An 18,157-nucleotide genomic window follows, 5' to 3' on the forward strand; every position below is an offset into this window, starting at 1 on the left:
TGAAGCCATGCTGCCAACTGGCTTTTGACAGCTGTCCCTCACCTGTGAGGCTCAGTTCTGTCTCTGCACACTCAGCTGAGCCCCTGAGCTGTCACCTCTGCCAACCACTTGCCTTGGACAAGAAGTGGAGCTGTGGCCCGAGGTCTCCAGCACCAGATGGGTGGTGTCAAAGCTCACATTCAGATCACTGCTGAAAGAGCCCTGAGCCTTGCCCCCCAGCACAAGCACAGAGTAGCTTTTATGTAGCTTAAATGGTGAGGTGCTGGAAAAGGTTTGTGATCAGTCACAGGGACTAAACAGATCCCCAAGTTAGGTTCTTATTTATAATTCCTAACTTTCTACAGGTACCAAAGCAAGGATTCTCGGACTGCAGACAACAGCAACCTCATCCTTCCACTTGCAGGTACCGAGCCTACACATTCTCTGTGTCTAGCTCTCCAGACAGCCAGACACCTCCAATTGTTCAAGCAACCAACCAAAATGTGTTGCAATAGAACCATAGGTCTAATTTCCAAATCATTTATGTTACATATATACAGACTTTCTAAAACTACAAAAATTTAAAGAAATTGTTGCAAATGCATCTGAGTTTCTCCTAAGCTGCTAAACCCAAAAGAGAACATCGGAGTCCCGAAGGGCTCCAGTATCCAGACTGAGATGATACATTATTTCTCTCCTGTACAGCATTAGGCAAGACCAGTACAGTATCTAAAAAATTCACAACTCCCTTACCCCTGAAAAACCCCAGAACACAGCCCCGCACATGAATATTCACAAGCTCCCCACTGTTGGCTGCAACAAAGCTATGGATTGACTGCTGTTTGTAAATATGAGCAGTGAATGATGTTTATACATTCATTGTTTGTCTTTCAAAAGCAACCTTTTCACATTTTTTCTTCTTAAATCTTATTTTGATATCTCATACTGTATCGATTCACTGTGTCTTAAACCAGTATTACAGTATTACTAAAAGACAGCTACAAGGCTATGTTCTTTGCCAACGGAATACATACAAAAGATACAGGCTCTCCTTCACCAAGTACTACAGCCTGCCCTCAAATACAGACACCTCCTTTAAGAGAATTCAAGTGAGACGCAAGCATCTCCTTGCTAGAATTTTTTGCCTTGAGAACTGGCTGCTTTAACAGGTGAAATACACAAACCAACACTCAGACACTAATGCAAGTAATGTGCTTGCCTTCCAGAATATGTACTTATGAAAGTCCTTCAAAAAGGAAATCCGTTTTCTCCTTTCAGAAAATCTTCATGCAAAGAACAGCTTCATTTGTGTGTCATAATCATAAATTAAATAAAATAAGCCAGTCGTAAAGGCTAGATAAATATTAGGTTTGGACATGTTGCTATACTATTTAGAGAGCCACAGAGACCAACACACAGCACTCTCACATACACACACAAGCCTTTCCACTAGTTAGAAAGGATTTTCTCCTGCAAAAGAGGATTTGTAGAAAGAACAACGTTGTCAGACAAGAGGAAAGGGGAGTTAAAACCCAGCCTCCTATATGCTAATAAACAAACTGCTCTATTGCAAGATTCAGATCAAAGGTTTAAAAAGGCAAAATTATGCTACTATTAGAGAATATCAAAATATTACTGTAATCATCACAAGTGGCATATATGCAAAATGCAGTTGTACAATAATGCCTAGGCAGATACAGAGCAACACTAAGTCTGCCGACTAATAGTGAACGATATACCAGTTTTAGTTTTCTGTCTAGTCTTTTGGCATCTTTGCATATGGTGCAAAAGCAGAAGCTACCAAAGAATATCACGTCTCGTATAGAATATTAAATAATTTCTCCAGATAAGACTGGTGCAACGCTAGCTAATTTTAAATCTGCTATGAGTAACACAGTCAAACCTAGTTAGTATGCAAGAAACTTATCTCTTAACACAGAATGCAAAGTTATGATGCAACAGCATGAACAATCCCTGGTTGTCCAGTTCTCAGTATAAAGGTAGTGCATAGATCCAAGTTTCTATTTCAGTTTGCTGAACAGAGAAGTAGCTTCTATTTCACTTTTGCTGGGCAGCCTGGAAAGCTTTCAGTTCCAGCTGGTACCACTCCGGTGCTTCTGGCCCGTTTTGCCCAACGGGGTTGTGATCGTATCCATAAGCCACTGTTAATTCTTCATCCTTCTCCACAGCCCTGATGGTACGGATACATTTGATAGGCCCAAAACGAGGATGAACAAACCTAGACAAAGAATAAACGCTTTTGCTAGACTCAGCTGTCAATTCACAGATTTTTATAGTTTCAGAAGTCACCCACAGTTCAGAGTAATATCACATAATCCGATATCAGATGGATAGATTGCTTTGAGTCAACCTTATGAAGGCTTAAGTAATAAGGGCAAAAATATCTACATACTAAACCAGCTTTGTGTAGCTCTACTACAAGTTTTTCAACAGTCCTGCAACATTGCTTGTTTGCAATAAATAAATAAACCAAAGATAATCACTGCCACGCTCCTCAGGCTTGCAGTGGTAAACATCTGCATGACAGGAAAACAGTAGATTATGAGAGACTGGAGAGCGTGGAAAATAGCTATACCTAATTTCCTAATTTATAATTTACGAGACAATTATAACATACTTCTGTACAACTTCCCCAGTGTCCCACAGTAAAGGAAACCAGCTTCTTCAATGAAGGAAAACTATTTTCTACATATATCTCTCTACAGGTCTGTCCACTGATACAGTGGTACGAAAATATTTATACCCTTGAGCAGGTGTGTACATCAACTGATTCCTAGTGCCCTGCACCAACTCCAGAGCAGCAGGATGCTTATTTTTTTGAGTTTCAGAAATGACAGCACATTGATGGTGCTAGTCAAGCACCTCTAGTTCAGCAAACACGGTGTGGTCCTAGCCAAGCCAGGATTTAAAGAACTGTGCTTAAGCATTTTAGAATCAAAAGGCAGCTCCTGAAGTTCATGAAAAAATTAACACAGTTGCAAACTTCAAGATACCCCTTGGTGCAAGTTCCAAGAGACACCAAGCACCCGCAATGCCAGCTGGTTTCCAAGTGGGCCCAGGTAAGCAGGAGCTCCTTCAGTGCCTGCACCCGTTCCTCCCAGCCCCACTGCCTGCTCCTCATTCAGCTGCCCAGCAAAACCCCGTGAGCCCAGGCTGCCGGGCTGCAGGTTCCACTCCAAAACACAGGACTCTACTTACGGGTCATAGATGCAGTTAGGAGTGAAAGAATGGTTGGCCTTGTGCCCCAGAGAGGCACAGTACTTGGCAGCATGGTTGTAGGGCTCTGGCACGTCTATCACTGTTTCATCATCCAGGGATATTGTGTTTCCATTGAGGGCCCAGTCTCTGCTGTCTACCTAGTTTGCAAGGCAAAAATCCAGTGTGTGTGTGTGGAGGAGTCAACTCTGCCAGCAGTTTGAAAGCAAAAATTCAAACATATGCAACTAAAGCTTTTCCTGTGTATAAGTCATTTAAAAAAAACCCACCACTTTTTTGTAGAAACTTAGGTGAACGTGCACTTTCTTTCAATAAACTGCATCATATTAAACCTTATGGGTGGGAAGGGGGTGGGTGTAAGATCCTACTATAATAAGACTTCAGAAGGAGCAATGAAAATTCAGACGGACTTTTTTGTCTCCTTTACCTCCTGGTGTGTAATTCGCACTCCGTTGTAAAAGGACATAACTGTACTGGCTTCTGCTGCTATTTTCGAAAATAATCCTTCTCCAGCACTGGAAATGAGAGAGACATCAACATATACCCTGCAAGGGGAAAAGGACATGGAATTAGTTATCAGCTACAGTTTTCATTTTCAAGAAGTATTATCACAACACTACTGGCATAAAGACTAATAATTCAGTATAACAAAACACCTAATAATATAACTCAAAACTTCCAAATGCAACTCCTTGTCCTTCCTCTGCTCCATACATTTTCTCTATTTTGGCAAAATGGAGATTTGGTGGGAAATGGGGGCTGACTTTATCTGTTAGTTTGAAAATTAATTTTTTTTTTTAAGTGCCAATCTACTCGTATCACTCAGTGATGGCTTCAACTCAGGAACACCCTCGACAACACACCAGAATCCCAGAGGTCCCCACTAGCTGAGGTTGCTAGTGTGTCCATGCACAGATTATTGCTCTGCTGAGCAAGTTCCCAAAGCGAAGCCCAAGATCTTCAAGTACTTGATGCAAATTAATGGCAGCATTTTACTAATTGCTTACTTTAGGTATTTCACAGTATCAGAAAAGGACTACAATCGAGGTAGCTACAGAGCAAGGCCTCTTAAGAGCCTAGGTAAAAAGTGTAATTGTGGAATAGCCAGAAGAAATAGAAAAGTATCATTGACTAACTACAAGGAGACAATTGCTGAGGAATGTGTTTTGACATGGCAGTGTTGTCACAAACAGCATGCCACTTTCCTCCAGCTTCATGATTTACTTTTGCCACTTCGCTACATCTGTAGGGATGGCAGAAGACTTTGTACAATGCATGCCATCCAATGAAATACACTGAATGCAGCACACTGCAACCTGAAGCTAGTTACACATCTAGAAAATAGGGAACAGCATACCCTTTCTGCTCAGAATGTTGTAGATGTGGGCTGTTAGTGGTGCCCAGGACTTGACTGAACAATGTCTTTGAAACACTAACAAATTATCCTTGTTCAATCTCTTAGAAAGCATTGCTGTGTTCTATCCACTGCAGTGAGATTTTATTGTGTGAACTGGAAAGAAATCCAATCAAGTCAAACACTGACTAATGTGCAGTAACGAGTTCCATTTCACAAACCCTCACACTTTAAAAAAATATTTTAAATGGGAAAAGGTTTGCAAAATTAGGCCCTAAATATGTAACAGCAAAGAAATATGGACAATATCAAAAGAGGGGAGAAGAAAAAAAAGCCTACCTCTCTGACTCATAAGGATCAGGAAGAAGTGCATTTGTAGAAATGCAGGATGAAGTAGATTTGTCAAAACTGTATACTGGGCCTGAAAAAAACCAGAAATCAACAAAGGAAATAAACTAATTGGCAGTACTGAAAGCATGCAACCCTTAACAGAATCAAGACATTAAAAAATTAAATTTTAATGACTGCAGGAAATAAATGTTACACTTCCAAAAAAAGGTACTAAATAGAACTGCACCTTTAAAAAGCCTTTAGCGTGATACTGTTTCTTGATTACTTTTTCCGCTCAACGTACTAGAATAGCAGTGTATTATCACAAAAAGGTGATATGTACGTTCTTCAAACTACCAACTTTTAAAGGAGGACTGGACAGTCTTTCAAAACTCACCTGCCCAGAATTTCTAATTAAAAAGTAAAGCAAAATTTTAAAGGATGTATTAAATAACACATTAATTATAAAAAACCTTGGGCTACTTCAAATATGAAATGTTTTCTAGTCCCAATCCTGAAGAGACTTCAGCCAGAAGATAATGTTCAGTAATCACAAAGTAAACTTGCTACAGTCATTTATTTCCTGCCATTAATAAGCAACCCAGTGGTACAGCTCTAATTATGTCCTTAAATCCCTCTCCAATCAACTCCCAGAGTACTATCTGGGAGACAGGTTAAGGTACAGGTGGAACTAAGATGGGGGAAAAAAAACCCCAAACAAACAGAATATTACAAAGTTTGATAAAAGGCCATTGTGCCTGGTGTCCAAGATCTGTTCTGGCTGAAGGCAGCTTCATCCAGCGTATAACTGAATCCTATTCACAAAGCACAGCGGTACCCTCTCAGAAGATATGTTTTAAATTAAATTTTGATTTGCTATCACAACTGAGAGATTTAAAAAATAAAGTCACATGCATTTGCTTCTTAATCCCTTTTTGCCATTCTTATTTCACATCGAGCGAGACAATCTGTTTGCTGGCAAAACAGTAAATATATTAGCATAGTTCCTGTTGAATACTTACGGCCCTGTCCGCAGCTTAACCCACTCACCTCCAAAACATTACACACACCTCAGAGCAACAAAACCACTCCAGGACTATAGGCCTAAGCCACCACTGCCCTGGAGAAGGAGCACTGGCTACCTGCATTCAAAAGCACCCTGATCCCAACCATTTTATAGCCACTTTGTATCAGCAGGACTAGGCAGACAGACGGGTGCTGGTGAATCAGGCTGTTACACAACAACTGAATCTAGTTCACCAATTCCAATTTCTGTGTCCTTTCAGCCCCGTAACGCAGATGCCAGAATATTCACTATGCTAACATTCACTTGCACAAACCTGACAGAGCTACAATCAAACCACAGCCTCCCTCTCCACTTTTAGTTATTTTACTAACGAAACAAAGCCTGTAACTGCGCCAACATTAACACTGTTAAGCAGGTTTTCACGCTGGCACAGCTGGCAATGGTGTGTGTGACAGGCAGGACTGTGTGTGACAAGTAGGACTGCACCCAGGAGCACTCAAGAGAAGGGTTATGAAATGCAATTCAGCAGCACCACCGCATGCGGCACTTCCTGTGTGCTCCCAGAGCAAAGGAATCTATCCCTGTGCTTTTCTGTCCAATCTTCTAATTTAGAAAAAGGGCTTCTCAGTAACAGGTTTATTATCTCATCCCAGCCAGCCTTTAGAGTCTCTGAAGAGAAACACTATAGAAACAGAGTCGTTTGTGGTGAAGAGCTGGTAGCAAGAATTTAAGTTTCTGTGTTAGCTGAACTTACTGCCTGGTACTACTTCAAACTGAGGTTTCCCATCCTCTACAGATGTCAGAGTTGCCAGTTTTGCTTCTATCATTTCTCCATCTATGAACCTTCCACAATATGCAGTCTTTCCATCAGGGTACACATAGGCTATTTTCTCTCCAGTCATCTCCCCTTCTTCATTCACTTCTCCCACGAGGCTGCCTCCATCCTGAAAGCACAGGCAAGAAAGAAAAGGCAGAGCACTTAGTTATACTGTGCTATCTTCAGTAAACAAAAAAGATTCTTCAACTTTTTAAAGAAACCATCTAAGCTACAGTAAGTTCAGATGTGAGCTCATGAAAAGGAGTGAGAAACAGACACATGAAGAAGTTGTGTGAAGTCATTCCAGCCAGGATAAAACTGATAAAATAAATTAACTGTGTTTTCTGTGTGAAGTAGGCAAAACCCAAGGTCTTTCCTCCCATGTAACACAAATACTGAGCTTCAGCTGACAAAATTTTTATGTGAACAGCCCGTGAACCAAGGCCCAAAGCCACACACAAACTTTGTCTCAGTTTTCTTAGCATGATACTCCAAAATATTTGCTGAACAACTAGAGAATTTCTTCATCCCCAGCATCCCCTCCTGAAGTTAGCTGGCACTCAACAAGAACAACTGTTTGCTGAAATCCACCATCAGCAACACTTTTCCTCTCTAAACGTCACACATTTGAGCCCTGGGCTTTGCCATCTGTGATTTGCCTGCACCTCCCAGTAGGTCGATTTACAGAATTACAGAATGAGATACATAGATTAGCACAGGTCTAATGACTTCAAGGGTTTATTTCAAAAAGGACAAGGAAACATCTTCAAATAGTGCCCTGAAGCAAAAACAGCAGGTGTGATGTGGAAACAGACTGGTTTAGATCAAGATCACTGCACACAGGCTCCATTTCAGAGTGGCACCATTTTGTTCAACTCTAAGGATGTTCAAACATACCATAATAAAGAAAGTGAACCTTAAGTTTGGGTAAAAATGTGTGCATACAGCATCATGCACAGAATCATGCATAAATAACTGCATGGCAAAGGCTTTTTTGGAACACCTTGCATCCTTTAGTCTGGCAAGATGATAAACAACCTCCAAAGATCCACATTTCCAGAAGGTTCAGCAACACTTTGTCAGCTGGAAGATGAAACAGGAGACATACGACCTGAAGGGTCAGCTGTTTGTATTTTATACACTTGTACTGAACATACACCAAGCATTTGTTGATTCTAACACACATGCTTAATGTCAATAGTGAAAGCCTGTAAATAAAATGAACAGACAATAGTAAGCATTTGAAATTAAACTGCAATTAAAGCATGTGCAACATGTAGCATAGAAGTAGTTTGGTTTTTTTTGTTTTTTTTTTTTTTTTTGGGACCAGCTTCTTAATTACATGCAGATGTTTCCCCCTCCTCAGCACAAGGTAAATATTGAAAGGTTCAAGTCTGGAGTGCTGTGTAAGGCTGAATAGGAATTAAAACTTAACCCCAAACATAAAACCCCCCTAAAAACCAGTACATTATTGCCCTAACTAGCAAAGTTATAAAAGCATATCAAAAAATTCTCCAGAATTTTCCAGAGGAATATCTAAGTTTTTATCAAGAATCAGAAAGATCAAATTCTGGTTTGCTTAATGAGCAAAGCACTTGTCTGCCCCCGAGTCAGAGGCACAGCTGTCACACCAGTTACATCCGATTTGTTGGGCAAAGCCAGACTCCACAACATACCCTGCAGAAATGGACAAAGTCTTCCCTCCTAGTTAAATAAGAGCAGCAGGCTGCAATAGCTTGCATGGCTCCCATGCTCCTCTTCTGCAGTCAACACTAAAAAGTGGTAAAATCACTGTCCCAGCCTTCCCAAGGAGAGACATGTAAATGCATTTCCAAGGGGCTGGGTTCCCCAGAAGACAAAAACGGTGGGGGCACCTTGCAGGCTTGCTGAATCCTGTCTGCTGGGCAAACATTCAACACTCAAAAGGTTTAACTGTATGTTGGATTATCCAAAATAAGAATGCAGAGAACTTCCACACAGATTTTTGTGTGTTGACTTCTGGATACCTGGGTCGTGGTAAATATTTGCTTCAGCTGGGGAGAAAAGAAAGACAACATAACAGTGCTACTCTGGAATAAAGAGAGCAGATGGTCAGGCTTACCGGGTAATAAATCCAACAAACTCCGTATCGAATGTTGTCTTTATACTGCCCTTTGAATATGAGCCGCCCATCACTGTCGTACTCCTGGGCTGGTCCATTCAGCTCTCCATCCACATACGTGCCATGAAGGACCACTCCATCCTCGTAGGTGTAGATTCCCTGGCCTTGCAGAGCATCGTCAACATAGTATCCTTCCAGGGTGCTGGTAAAAAGAGAAAGAAAACACCAGTGGAAGACTATTCATCTCTCCAGGAAGTGAATCCAAAGCCTTGACATGTGGCACAGCACAACTCAGCTCCTCTGCTCATCATTCTACATATTACTGGTACAGGAAGGCTGAGGTGAAACGTTCAAGAAAGTCAGGTCCTAGAAGGAGCTACCTTCAAAGGCAGAGAACAACTCACACTGTCCTTTCACCAAGGTGGACTGCATGGACACAGCGTTCTTCACCTAAATTACATTGCTGAGCTTTTTTTATAGGCTGGGATAGGAAATTAAAGCACTGAATGGGCTGCTCGTGGTCAAAGAAGAAATTATTGCTCATGCAAGCTACTCTCACTTTAGGATTTTCTATCTCCTATGTTTGGATCTTTGGTGAGATGCAACTGAACTGCCACTCAGGTGGACCTCAACAGGGCACAAACTGCAACCTGCCACCAGCTCAATGCCGGCTCCCTAGTGAGACACTTAGCAGCAATCTGTACCGGATTCGCTAACAGCACTGTCAGTTTTCATGTATCCCTACTGAAACGGAACACAGCCTGTCAAACAGAACCAGCGCTGCACTTGGGTTTGAACAAAGAAACATCATTTCACTTCAGTATTGTCTTGCAGTCTCTCTAGAAGCAGTGCAGCAACATCTTGCAATGTGCTTCACTTCCTTTCTTAAAAAAGGCTGCTAAGAGAAACTACAAAGACTGAGAGCGTAACTGTAAGAGAATCTACTCAGTTATTTCTTTCTCAGGTTAGAACTAGCATAAGAAATAGAAACAGTTTAGCTTTTACCCCAGCATGCTTAGCTAACAGCCAGCTGCAGTACACGTACTTTCACTGCATAATTCTTTTTCTGATGAACAGAAAATGGTGAGCATCTGAAATGAATCTGCAATTAAAGCATGTGTAATGTGTGGCACACGAATCTACCATATAAGCCCAGTGTCTGAAAACACACAATTCTACATGTTTTACAAAACTTTACAAAACATTTTCAAGAGTTGCAGCCGGAATGTTTTCTCAGAATTAACCTTATCGTTTCTAAAGCTTCACTCTCTGATTTTACATAACTTTGGCAAGGTTTTCCACAGGAAAATACACTACAGAAAAGAAGGTACATTCCCCGTGACAGTGTGTTTAGAAACATGACTTCAGCTTTGGTTTTACACAGCTCCCTCCACAGCAATGTTGTTTTAAACAGCTCCTTTCCTCACGCTGTGCATTGTCCCACAGCAATGCTCACACAACCTCAACACAAACCAGATGCAGGGCAAGAAGGGGCAGGAAAGCTGTTTTACTTTTCAGTCACACGAATTTCTCGATCCAGGTTGTTACAGAGCCGCACAGACAGCTACGGCACCACAGCACAGGCACGGAATGGAGCAGATGAGGGAACCACCAGAAATATGTGCACTTATTCGACTATAAATGACACCACTTTTTCCTGCAGTTTATGACAGATCACCAGATTTTAAATTCCTTGTAGCGGACAACACACACAGAGACCACACGTAGGATTACTCTTTAGAAGAAGCAGCCACCCCCAGTTTATGTAATGAAAAACAACAAAACCCCCTCCTTTTAGCTTTAATGTTATTAGTTGAAGTTAACAAGTTGCTAAATTACAACAGTGCTTCAGCACTGGAAAATTTTTTTTTACCATAACTCAAATCTCTAAGTTTTCTTTTGTTGTATTAAGCTCCAAACAATGTCCAAATATCCACCTCTTTCTACTCTCATATCATCTAAGGAAATCAAAAGATAGATACCTAAAGTAAAAATTCCACATCTTTCAACCTTGATTAAAAAGTCTGGTTCTCTAGAACTTTTATACTTTTCACAGTTTTTGGTTTGGTGTTTTTTTTTTTTTTTTTAATTATTCCCATTCCCTCCCTCCTGCTCTCTTTTTTTAAGCTCTCAAAGCATGGTGCCTGCATCCAGGCACAATACTTGCAACTAAGACCTGACCAGCACGAGGATGAATAAATAGCTTCTGTGTCTTGCATAAACAAAATCCTGTTAACACAAACCCTGAGCTATTTGCTTCTTGGATTATCATATTGGTGATAAAGCTTTACTAAAGTCAAGATTTATCAGATGTACTGTCTTCCCATTATCCACCAGGCCTAGAGGGGATCTAGGATACTCACTACCTAAAAAATAAATCAGTGATAAGAGTTGAGGAGGGAATACTTACTGCAATACCCTTCCAGGTATTAAGGTACACTGGCAGACCCCATTCCATTCATCCCTCACTCCCTCATCTCTCACCTTTCCCTTTATATGGGAACATTAAAAACTTTTTCTTAAAAATAACACTGTTCTCTATGATGATCTGGGAGATGTCAGTTTACATGAGTTTCTAGTTAAGGCAGAACAGCAGCTGCAGCTCGGTGCCAAACACGACTCTCATGCTCAGTTATTGCGCAAAGTGTTTTGTAAAGTGCACTCCTGCAAACCTCAGCACCAACGAAAGCTCAAGTACCAGATCCAAAACAGGGAGTATGCCAGAGGTGAAACTTCTCTCTCTGAAAGGAAACATTTGGTTCTGTTGCATTTTTGAAGGAGGAGGAAAAAACAACTGGTATTTCATTCCAGGTTTCCACTCCCTTAAATAATAAACAGGAAAGGGGCAGCTATTCCAACAAAGGGAGAAGTTTTCACAGAGGCAAACAAGGCAGCCCGGCAGCCAACCTTATTTCCCAGCACTCAGAAAATGAGAACGTTTACATTGCTGCCAGTCCAGCGTCTGACAGGTCTCAACTATTCCCAAACAACAGACCTACAGCAGTTCAGCTGTCAGCTTTTACCAGCAGCTTGTGAGCAAAACAGATCCAGGAATGCTGAAACTAGCCAACCTCCTGCACCGAAGTACACAACATTGTCAGGGGAGAGGTGTTCTGAGAAATTTTTGGGATTCATTTCTCTTCTTCATAAACACTCAGCCTGGCCCATGGCACAGTTAAGGGAAACAGCACATCCTGTTCTATGTCACATCATTATTTTTTCAAGGCATCATGACACCTGAACCATCCACTTCAGAGAGCAACTTACTCTTGCTACCTGGGTGTAGCAGGACAAACTGCAATGTCTTTAGTAACCAGAGTCACTGCTTGGTTAATGCTGCTTAGGCTAAATCAAAATAAGCTTAGAGCAGTTTATAAAAATATCCCATTTTCCAAAACCATATTCCAGACTATTTTTATATATTTTCATTTGCTAGTTCCTGAAGTCATGCAGTAGCCAACTGTTCCATTTTTTTAAGGGTTATTAAAAAAAAAAAAAAGTTGGCAACACTGAGGCAGTACAGAGAAGGTTCAGCACAGGCAGCAGCAGCCCGAGTTTTCCCGCAGAGCACTGCCTGTACCCTGGACTACTTGGAGGAGCAGCTCTACAAACAAAAATAGTGGGTCAGTTTCTCTGACTGTACAATCAGCAACTGCTCTGCTGAGATCATCAACAAGCACAGAAGCATTATGTACGTGTGTCCATAGAGACACTGTCCGCCAACTTAAAAAAAAGGCTATTTTAGAGAGGTCAGCTGCTGGGCAGTACTGATTTTCAGTTACTCACGTGAGATTTAATAATGCCATTACCAACAACAGTGGGGATTTTTCTTCATCCAAGCTTGGAAGCTTGATCAGTTTCTACATAACTGAATAACTATATTATCCTTTTCATGAAAAAAAACAACCCACAATCCTCAGTATGAAGCAACTGGAAAGGCAAGTACAGACAAGGAGCTGACTCACTGAGACAGCACAATACCTCCGCTCCTGCTCAGAAGTTCGCGGAGCAGGAGGAGAGTGGACCCAGCACGACTGTCAGTGTAATGGCTGCTATTCATAGTGCCACCGACAGCTGCAAAACCATGAAGAATCGTGTCATTTTATACATCTGCTGCTCCTTTGGAGGAAGTTCAGAGCAACTGCAGAAAGAAATGCTGCAGTTTGAGGAAGATGTACAAGGTGTTCATAATGAAGGCCTGAGAAGAAAACACATGCCTAGGCACAGACTAGCCCAATTTCACTGTTACAATCCCTAGTGAAGACAGGGGAAATTATAGGGGCTTTTCTGAAAATAAATCGGGCCATAAGCAACTTGCAGAGGATTAGATAGAGTTGGGAACAAAACCATATTTAACTCACTCTTTCACTCTCTAAACAATTTGCAAGACCAAGCAGAGGGTAAGCCTCTCCGTTAAGGTTCTAGTCTGTGCATGGGGTCTGCCACAGGGAGCTCCCAGTCCAGCCATAGTCTCTATATAGGGCTGGCTATAAGACACACCAAAGAATTCCACTTGCAGTTATGGACTTGAAGTTGTTGCCCACATGGCTTCCAACAGCTCTGATCCCAGTTCTTATAGTTTCTAATTAGTTCCTAACCTTAAAGCGCTAAAAGTGCTCACACCTCTGCATCCTCCCACCAGGGAGCAACTCCAGGCATCAAGCTAGGCACAAAGCTCCCAAGCCCACAAAGGTACCCTGTCAGCACTATGGGTACAATAACAGGATACGCAACTTTCCAGCTACAGTTTTTCATGACAAAGCTTATCCAGAAACCCAGTAGCATACAATCAATGTAGATTAGTTTTATATCACTGCAAGCAACAGGCAGAACATAGAAGAAAAATCAAAAAGTCAGTGTCTACCTTCCATCAAAAAAGAAGAACTTGCCACGGCCATTCTTTTCTCCATGCACGAAGTTTCCCTCAAATCTGTCTGTAGATGAATAGGTGACTGTACAGAATCCATGTGGCAACCCATCATCATCTAGATGCCCTGAAATAAAATCCAGACAAAGAGCAAAGGAACATATTAAGAATTATATAAAACTGCAAAACTGTTCTGATTACATAGATGCTTGAAATGCAGCAGCTCCCTTGTACAAAACAGTAACCCCCATCAAAACATTTGTTAGGAATGGCGATCAGAGATTCAGTACAACTGAAGTCTGTACTTGTGTAACACACATCGTTTAAAAGATTAAAAGTGTCAGGATAAAAGAAAAGGGATGAGAGACAGGAGAGAGAAGAATAAGCAAAAAGACATGTTTCTAAAAGAAACAAGGTTCATACTATTCTAACTTGTGTTAATATATGTCTTCAAAAATATAATAATTCTAAAAGATGTGTTTCCTGGTGAGAACAGAATAGATTTAGACTTCAACCCTCTGAGTAAGAAAGGGTTTGTTTTTTTTCTTTTGATAAATACATCTTACAACAATGTGGGTGTGGCACCTCGTAGCTATATCCACAGGAATTTAAAGAAATAAAAGCATGTAATATCTGTAATCGTACGCACTGTCAATATGTCAGTTAGTTTGCTATTTCGTATTTGAAATGTTGCTCTCCAGCGCCCTTCCGATGTGTTCACGCTACATCCCCCCATACTGTCCCCTTTCCTAGCCATCTCAGTTTTCCCCATTACAGCTGTTGCACATGGGGAAAGCGGAGGAGGACACACTTGGATCCTCACCTGCAGGCATCTATGTTTTACAGAATACAACTGGCCGACTCTGATTAAGCTAAAGTGTAATAAGGCTCATACTGTACCTCTATCTGCCTCTTCAAAGCCAAAGGAAAAGGAAAGAAGTGTGTTTCAAACAGTTGTTATTGTCCAGTTTACCTGTGTGAACTCTGAGTCCTTAGCACTGCATTATCAAGAGCACTGCTCTGACTGCAGAGCGAAGATGCTCAAGCTCAGCAGGGCTGCTTTCGGCGCAGTGATACACCAGGTGAGGGTGCAACAGGCTCTCATCACCACATTTTGGCAGCTACAAATGTTGCATGAAAACGGACAAATAAACAAAATCTAGTGTATATTTATGTTCTTCCATGTTTCTAAATAAAAACTGACCTCTGATCCCCCTAGTCTCTTGGTGAGGCATACAAAGCCTCTTAGAGATGAGAGGCAGCATGTGCATCCACTTCTACAGGTTTTGGTTCAAGCTCTTCCCTGACCAAATTTGCCCCAAACTGAAAAGGTTCAAGACACATACAGAAAAGCAAAACCAAACTCTAGTGTGATGGGGAGTGCTTACAGCCCAGGCTGATGTGCCCATCTCCTGCACCTGCTCTGGCACTTGCCTAGCACCCTCTGCAAGTCAGTGCAAGTCACTAGGTTGGCAGAAAATTCTTCCCTTCATTGTTTTGTTGCTGGTTTGGGAAGCTCACCCCACAGCCACAGCAGAGCTCGATGGCTGGGAGCTGACCTGCCCCTCTCACCTAGCTCCCAGTTCAGCCACCTCACAAAACATCTCTGAGCTCTGAAATGAAGTTCCCAGACTGAGCCAGATTGAAAAAAAAAAAGTTAAAAGTTTAAAAAATTAATAAAACAAATCAGTCACTGCTTACTGTCAAAGCTCAGAGTGAAAAGAGAGCAAAAGTGTGCGTGTGGGGGAAGCTACATCACTAAAAGCTTTTAATAACTCTGAAGATAAACCCTCTAGAACAGAAAGGGCAGTGTGCTGCTCTCTCCAAACAGAAGAAAGGCTTTTTTTTCCTCCCATTCAGTCAGGACACCACTTTTTGTAGACGGGAAAAGTTTTAGGAGTTATGACAATTTAACTCAAAGGTCATTGAAATTTCTGATGTGGACACCCCTTTTAGAACAAAAACAACTATGTCACAGAATCACAGAATGTTAGAGATGGGAAGGGACCTCGAAAGATCATCCAGTCCAATCCCCCTGCCGGAGCAGGACACCTAGATCAGATCACACAGGAATGCATCCAGGCGGGCTTTGAATGTCTCCAGAGAAGGAGACTCCACACCCTCTCTGGGCAGCCTGTTCCAGTGCTCTGTCAACATTTATCGTTTTAATTAAAGGCCCCAGTTTTATCAATATGTGAAGGGTAAACTGGTGTAAGTTAACAAACCCCAAACAATACAGTACCAGTTTTCCCCTCACTACAGGAGAAAAACTTTTATAAAACACTTGGATTTAAAAAAAAATAAAATTATATATATACACACTGACAGTATTGGTTATTGGTACACTAAACTATTAAAAAAACCAACCAAACCAACTTGCAGCTTTGCTCTCTGTGACTATTCAGTTTTGTCAAGATTTTGCTGGAATGCAAAGCCCAACAGAAAAGCTGCCACGCTTACACACAGCACGCATGTCAGGACTTCTGCATGGTAGGACACAGACTATTCCAGCGATTTAAATGGTCAGCTTTGATCTGATGGCCTCTATACAGAGTCTTAATCTCAGCCATAGTACAAAGAACCCAATTCTTCTAATATGCTAGAGATTTTCCCTTACTGAAAAAAAAAATCCCTCATCCCAACAAAACAAGAGACATTCAGTCTCTCTTAGTCAATAGGGGGGAAAAAAGCAATTTCAAGTTTAATTACATAGATGCAACTTTTCCTATATAGCTGAGGCCTTAGGCTGTGATTCTATTCCAGATGAAGTCAATAGAAAAAAATCCTCATTATTTCTGTGGGAGCAAAGAAGATTGTTCCACTTCCCTTTCTTGCCTCTCTCCTCCATTTGTGATAAAAAACCCCAAATGTCTAAACATATTTTTCAATTATTGTAAAACCTCACTTTTGTACTTCTTTAAGGGTCTCTCAAGATCTCTTCTTAAGCTCAGACCGTGAACTTTTCAAGGAAAGCAATTACACTAATAATAGGGTGTAGTTCACAATGCAGGCTGATGGAGCTACTTACCAAGAACACTGATGTATACAAACCAAACAGAAATACCCTTTACTGTCACTATTACTACTACTTAACAGAAAACATACGGTGTGAAACATCAATAGAAGATTCTGGCCACAAAGATGCCAGATGGATGTTTTAGGAGTAACAACAATAAACCAACCCCTCCCTACAATGCCTACAAAAAAAACACATGTTGGTTTCTGGCATATTTCTAACTTCCTTTGGGTAAGTGCAAAAACATCCAGCTAGCCTGCTCTCCCCAAAACAGCACCCTGCTTCTGTGCCTCTCAGAAAAACACATACTTTCATATACACTGCTCAATAACAAACATTTAAAAAATGTGTTTCCTTAGCCCACAGAAACACTAAGCAAATCCATGATATAGCAGAACACTTTACCTGTGATACAAGGATCAAAACTACAACTCTTTGCTCAAGATATAATTGTAATCCAGAGATCTGAGGAGCGGGGAGGAAAAGACACATCTGTTAGGACACAGGACACATTCTATCCACAGGCTCTCACTCCCCTCACAAGCATGTTTTAGAGAACAAAGCTTTTCTCTGGCTTTGGTACCACATACCCATACAATAAATCCAGATCCAAGCAGCAGCTGCTTAGCTCGCATCTGTTGTTAAACTACACTGCTGTGCTCGATGTCTTCGTTGCAGAGATGTGCTTTAAGGCCTAATCCTCCTGCCACATAATACAAACAGCTCACCACCAAAGGATGAGAATTACTGGCACCTTGTCATAGGCAGCTCCTTACTTTGAGTGCTTAATCCCAACCGCTGAACATTCAGGGCTGCTCCGTCTGGCAGTACTACACCCTGGGAGGACCCTTTAGGCAGCAGGCACTTTCACGGACAGCTGGCACGCTTTGTTCAAGAGATGCACAAGGCAAACCCGCACAGCCCTCCTAGCTGCCTTGCAGGATGACAGCATGTTGCTGATCTGCATCGTTGCCTGCCAACATTTCTATTAGTAATGCCTTCCAGAGGTGTGTGCCGCAGTTTTAAAACTGTTAAAGGGTTAGTTCTCCACTCATAAAAGGCTAGCACAAAAGGAGATGTCTATCACCTAAGAGATGGGCCTTCAGGCTCTAATATGGGTGACTCCACTCCAGCCCAGCAGCCCATGCATATGACACAGTTACTTCCGCTGTTTTCTTTTCACTTTTCAGTGTGCACTAACATAGCCGTAGCCCCAGAGAGCGACTGCCTCTCACTTCTCGAGTATTTACCAAGGCCAGGCATGTCTTGATCCACCAAATATCTCTGAAGGAGCCAGCTAAGCTTCAGGAGGAAGGATTCCTAATTTCCAACAGCCTTCCCACCTCGCCGAAGGACACGGCTTCCTACGGTGCGCGCTGCGCAGCCTGCACGGCGGCGGAGGGGCAGCACAGCCCCGGTACCGTGCCAG

The 18,157-nt window shown here is 41.7% G+C and overlaps 1 protein-coding gene across 1 annotated transcript; it reads right to left on the reverse strand.

The window, feature by feature from the left end:
* Positions 1-1,892: 1,892 nt before the first annotated feature.
* On the reverse strand, positions 1,893-13,839 carry SETD7 (SET domain containing (lysine methyltransferase) 7; the record flags this gene model as incomplete). The annotated part of the gene is made up of 7 exons (XM_010079465.1): positions 1,893-2,218; positions 3,199-3,356; positions 3,644-3,761; positions 4,910-4,991; positions 6,682-6,871; positions 8,846-9,047; positions 13,710-13,839. Coding segments are annotated over 7 exons (1,061 nt in total), but the record flags the coding sequence as incomplete, so codon positions are not given.
* Between the last annotated feature and the right edge of the window lie 4,318 nt (positions 13,840-18,157).

This window comes from Pterocles gutturalis, unplaced genomic scaffold (genome assembly GCF_000699245.1).
Source record: "Pterocles gutturalis isolate BGI_N339 unplaced genomic scaffold, ASM69924v1 scaffold6229, whole genome shotgun sequence".
NCBI classification, from domain to species: Eukaryota; Metazoa; Chordata; class Aves; order Pterocliformes; family Pteroclidae; genus Pterocles; species Pterocles gutturalis.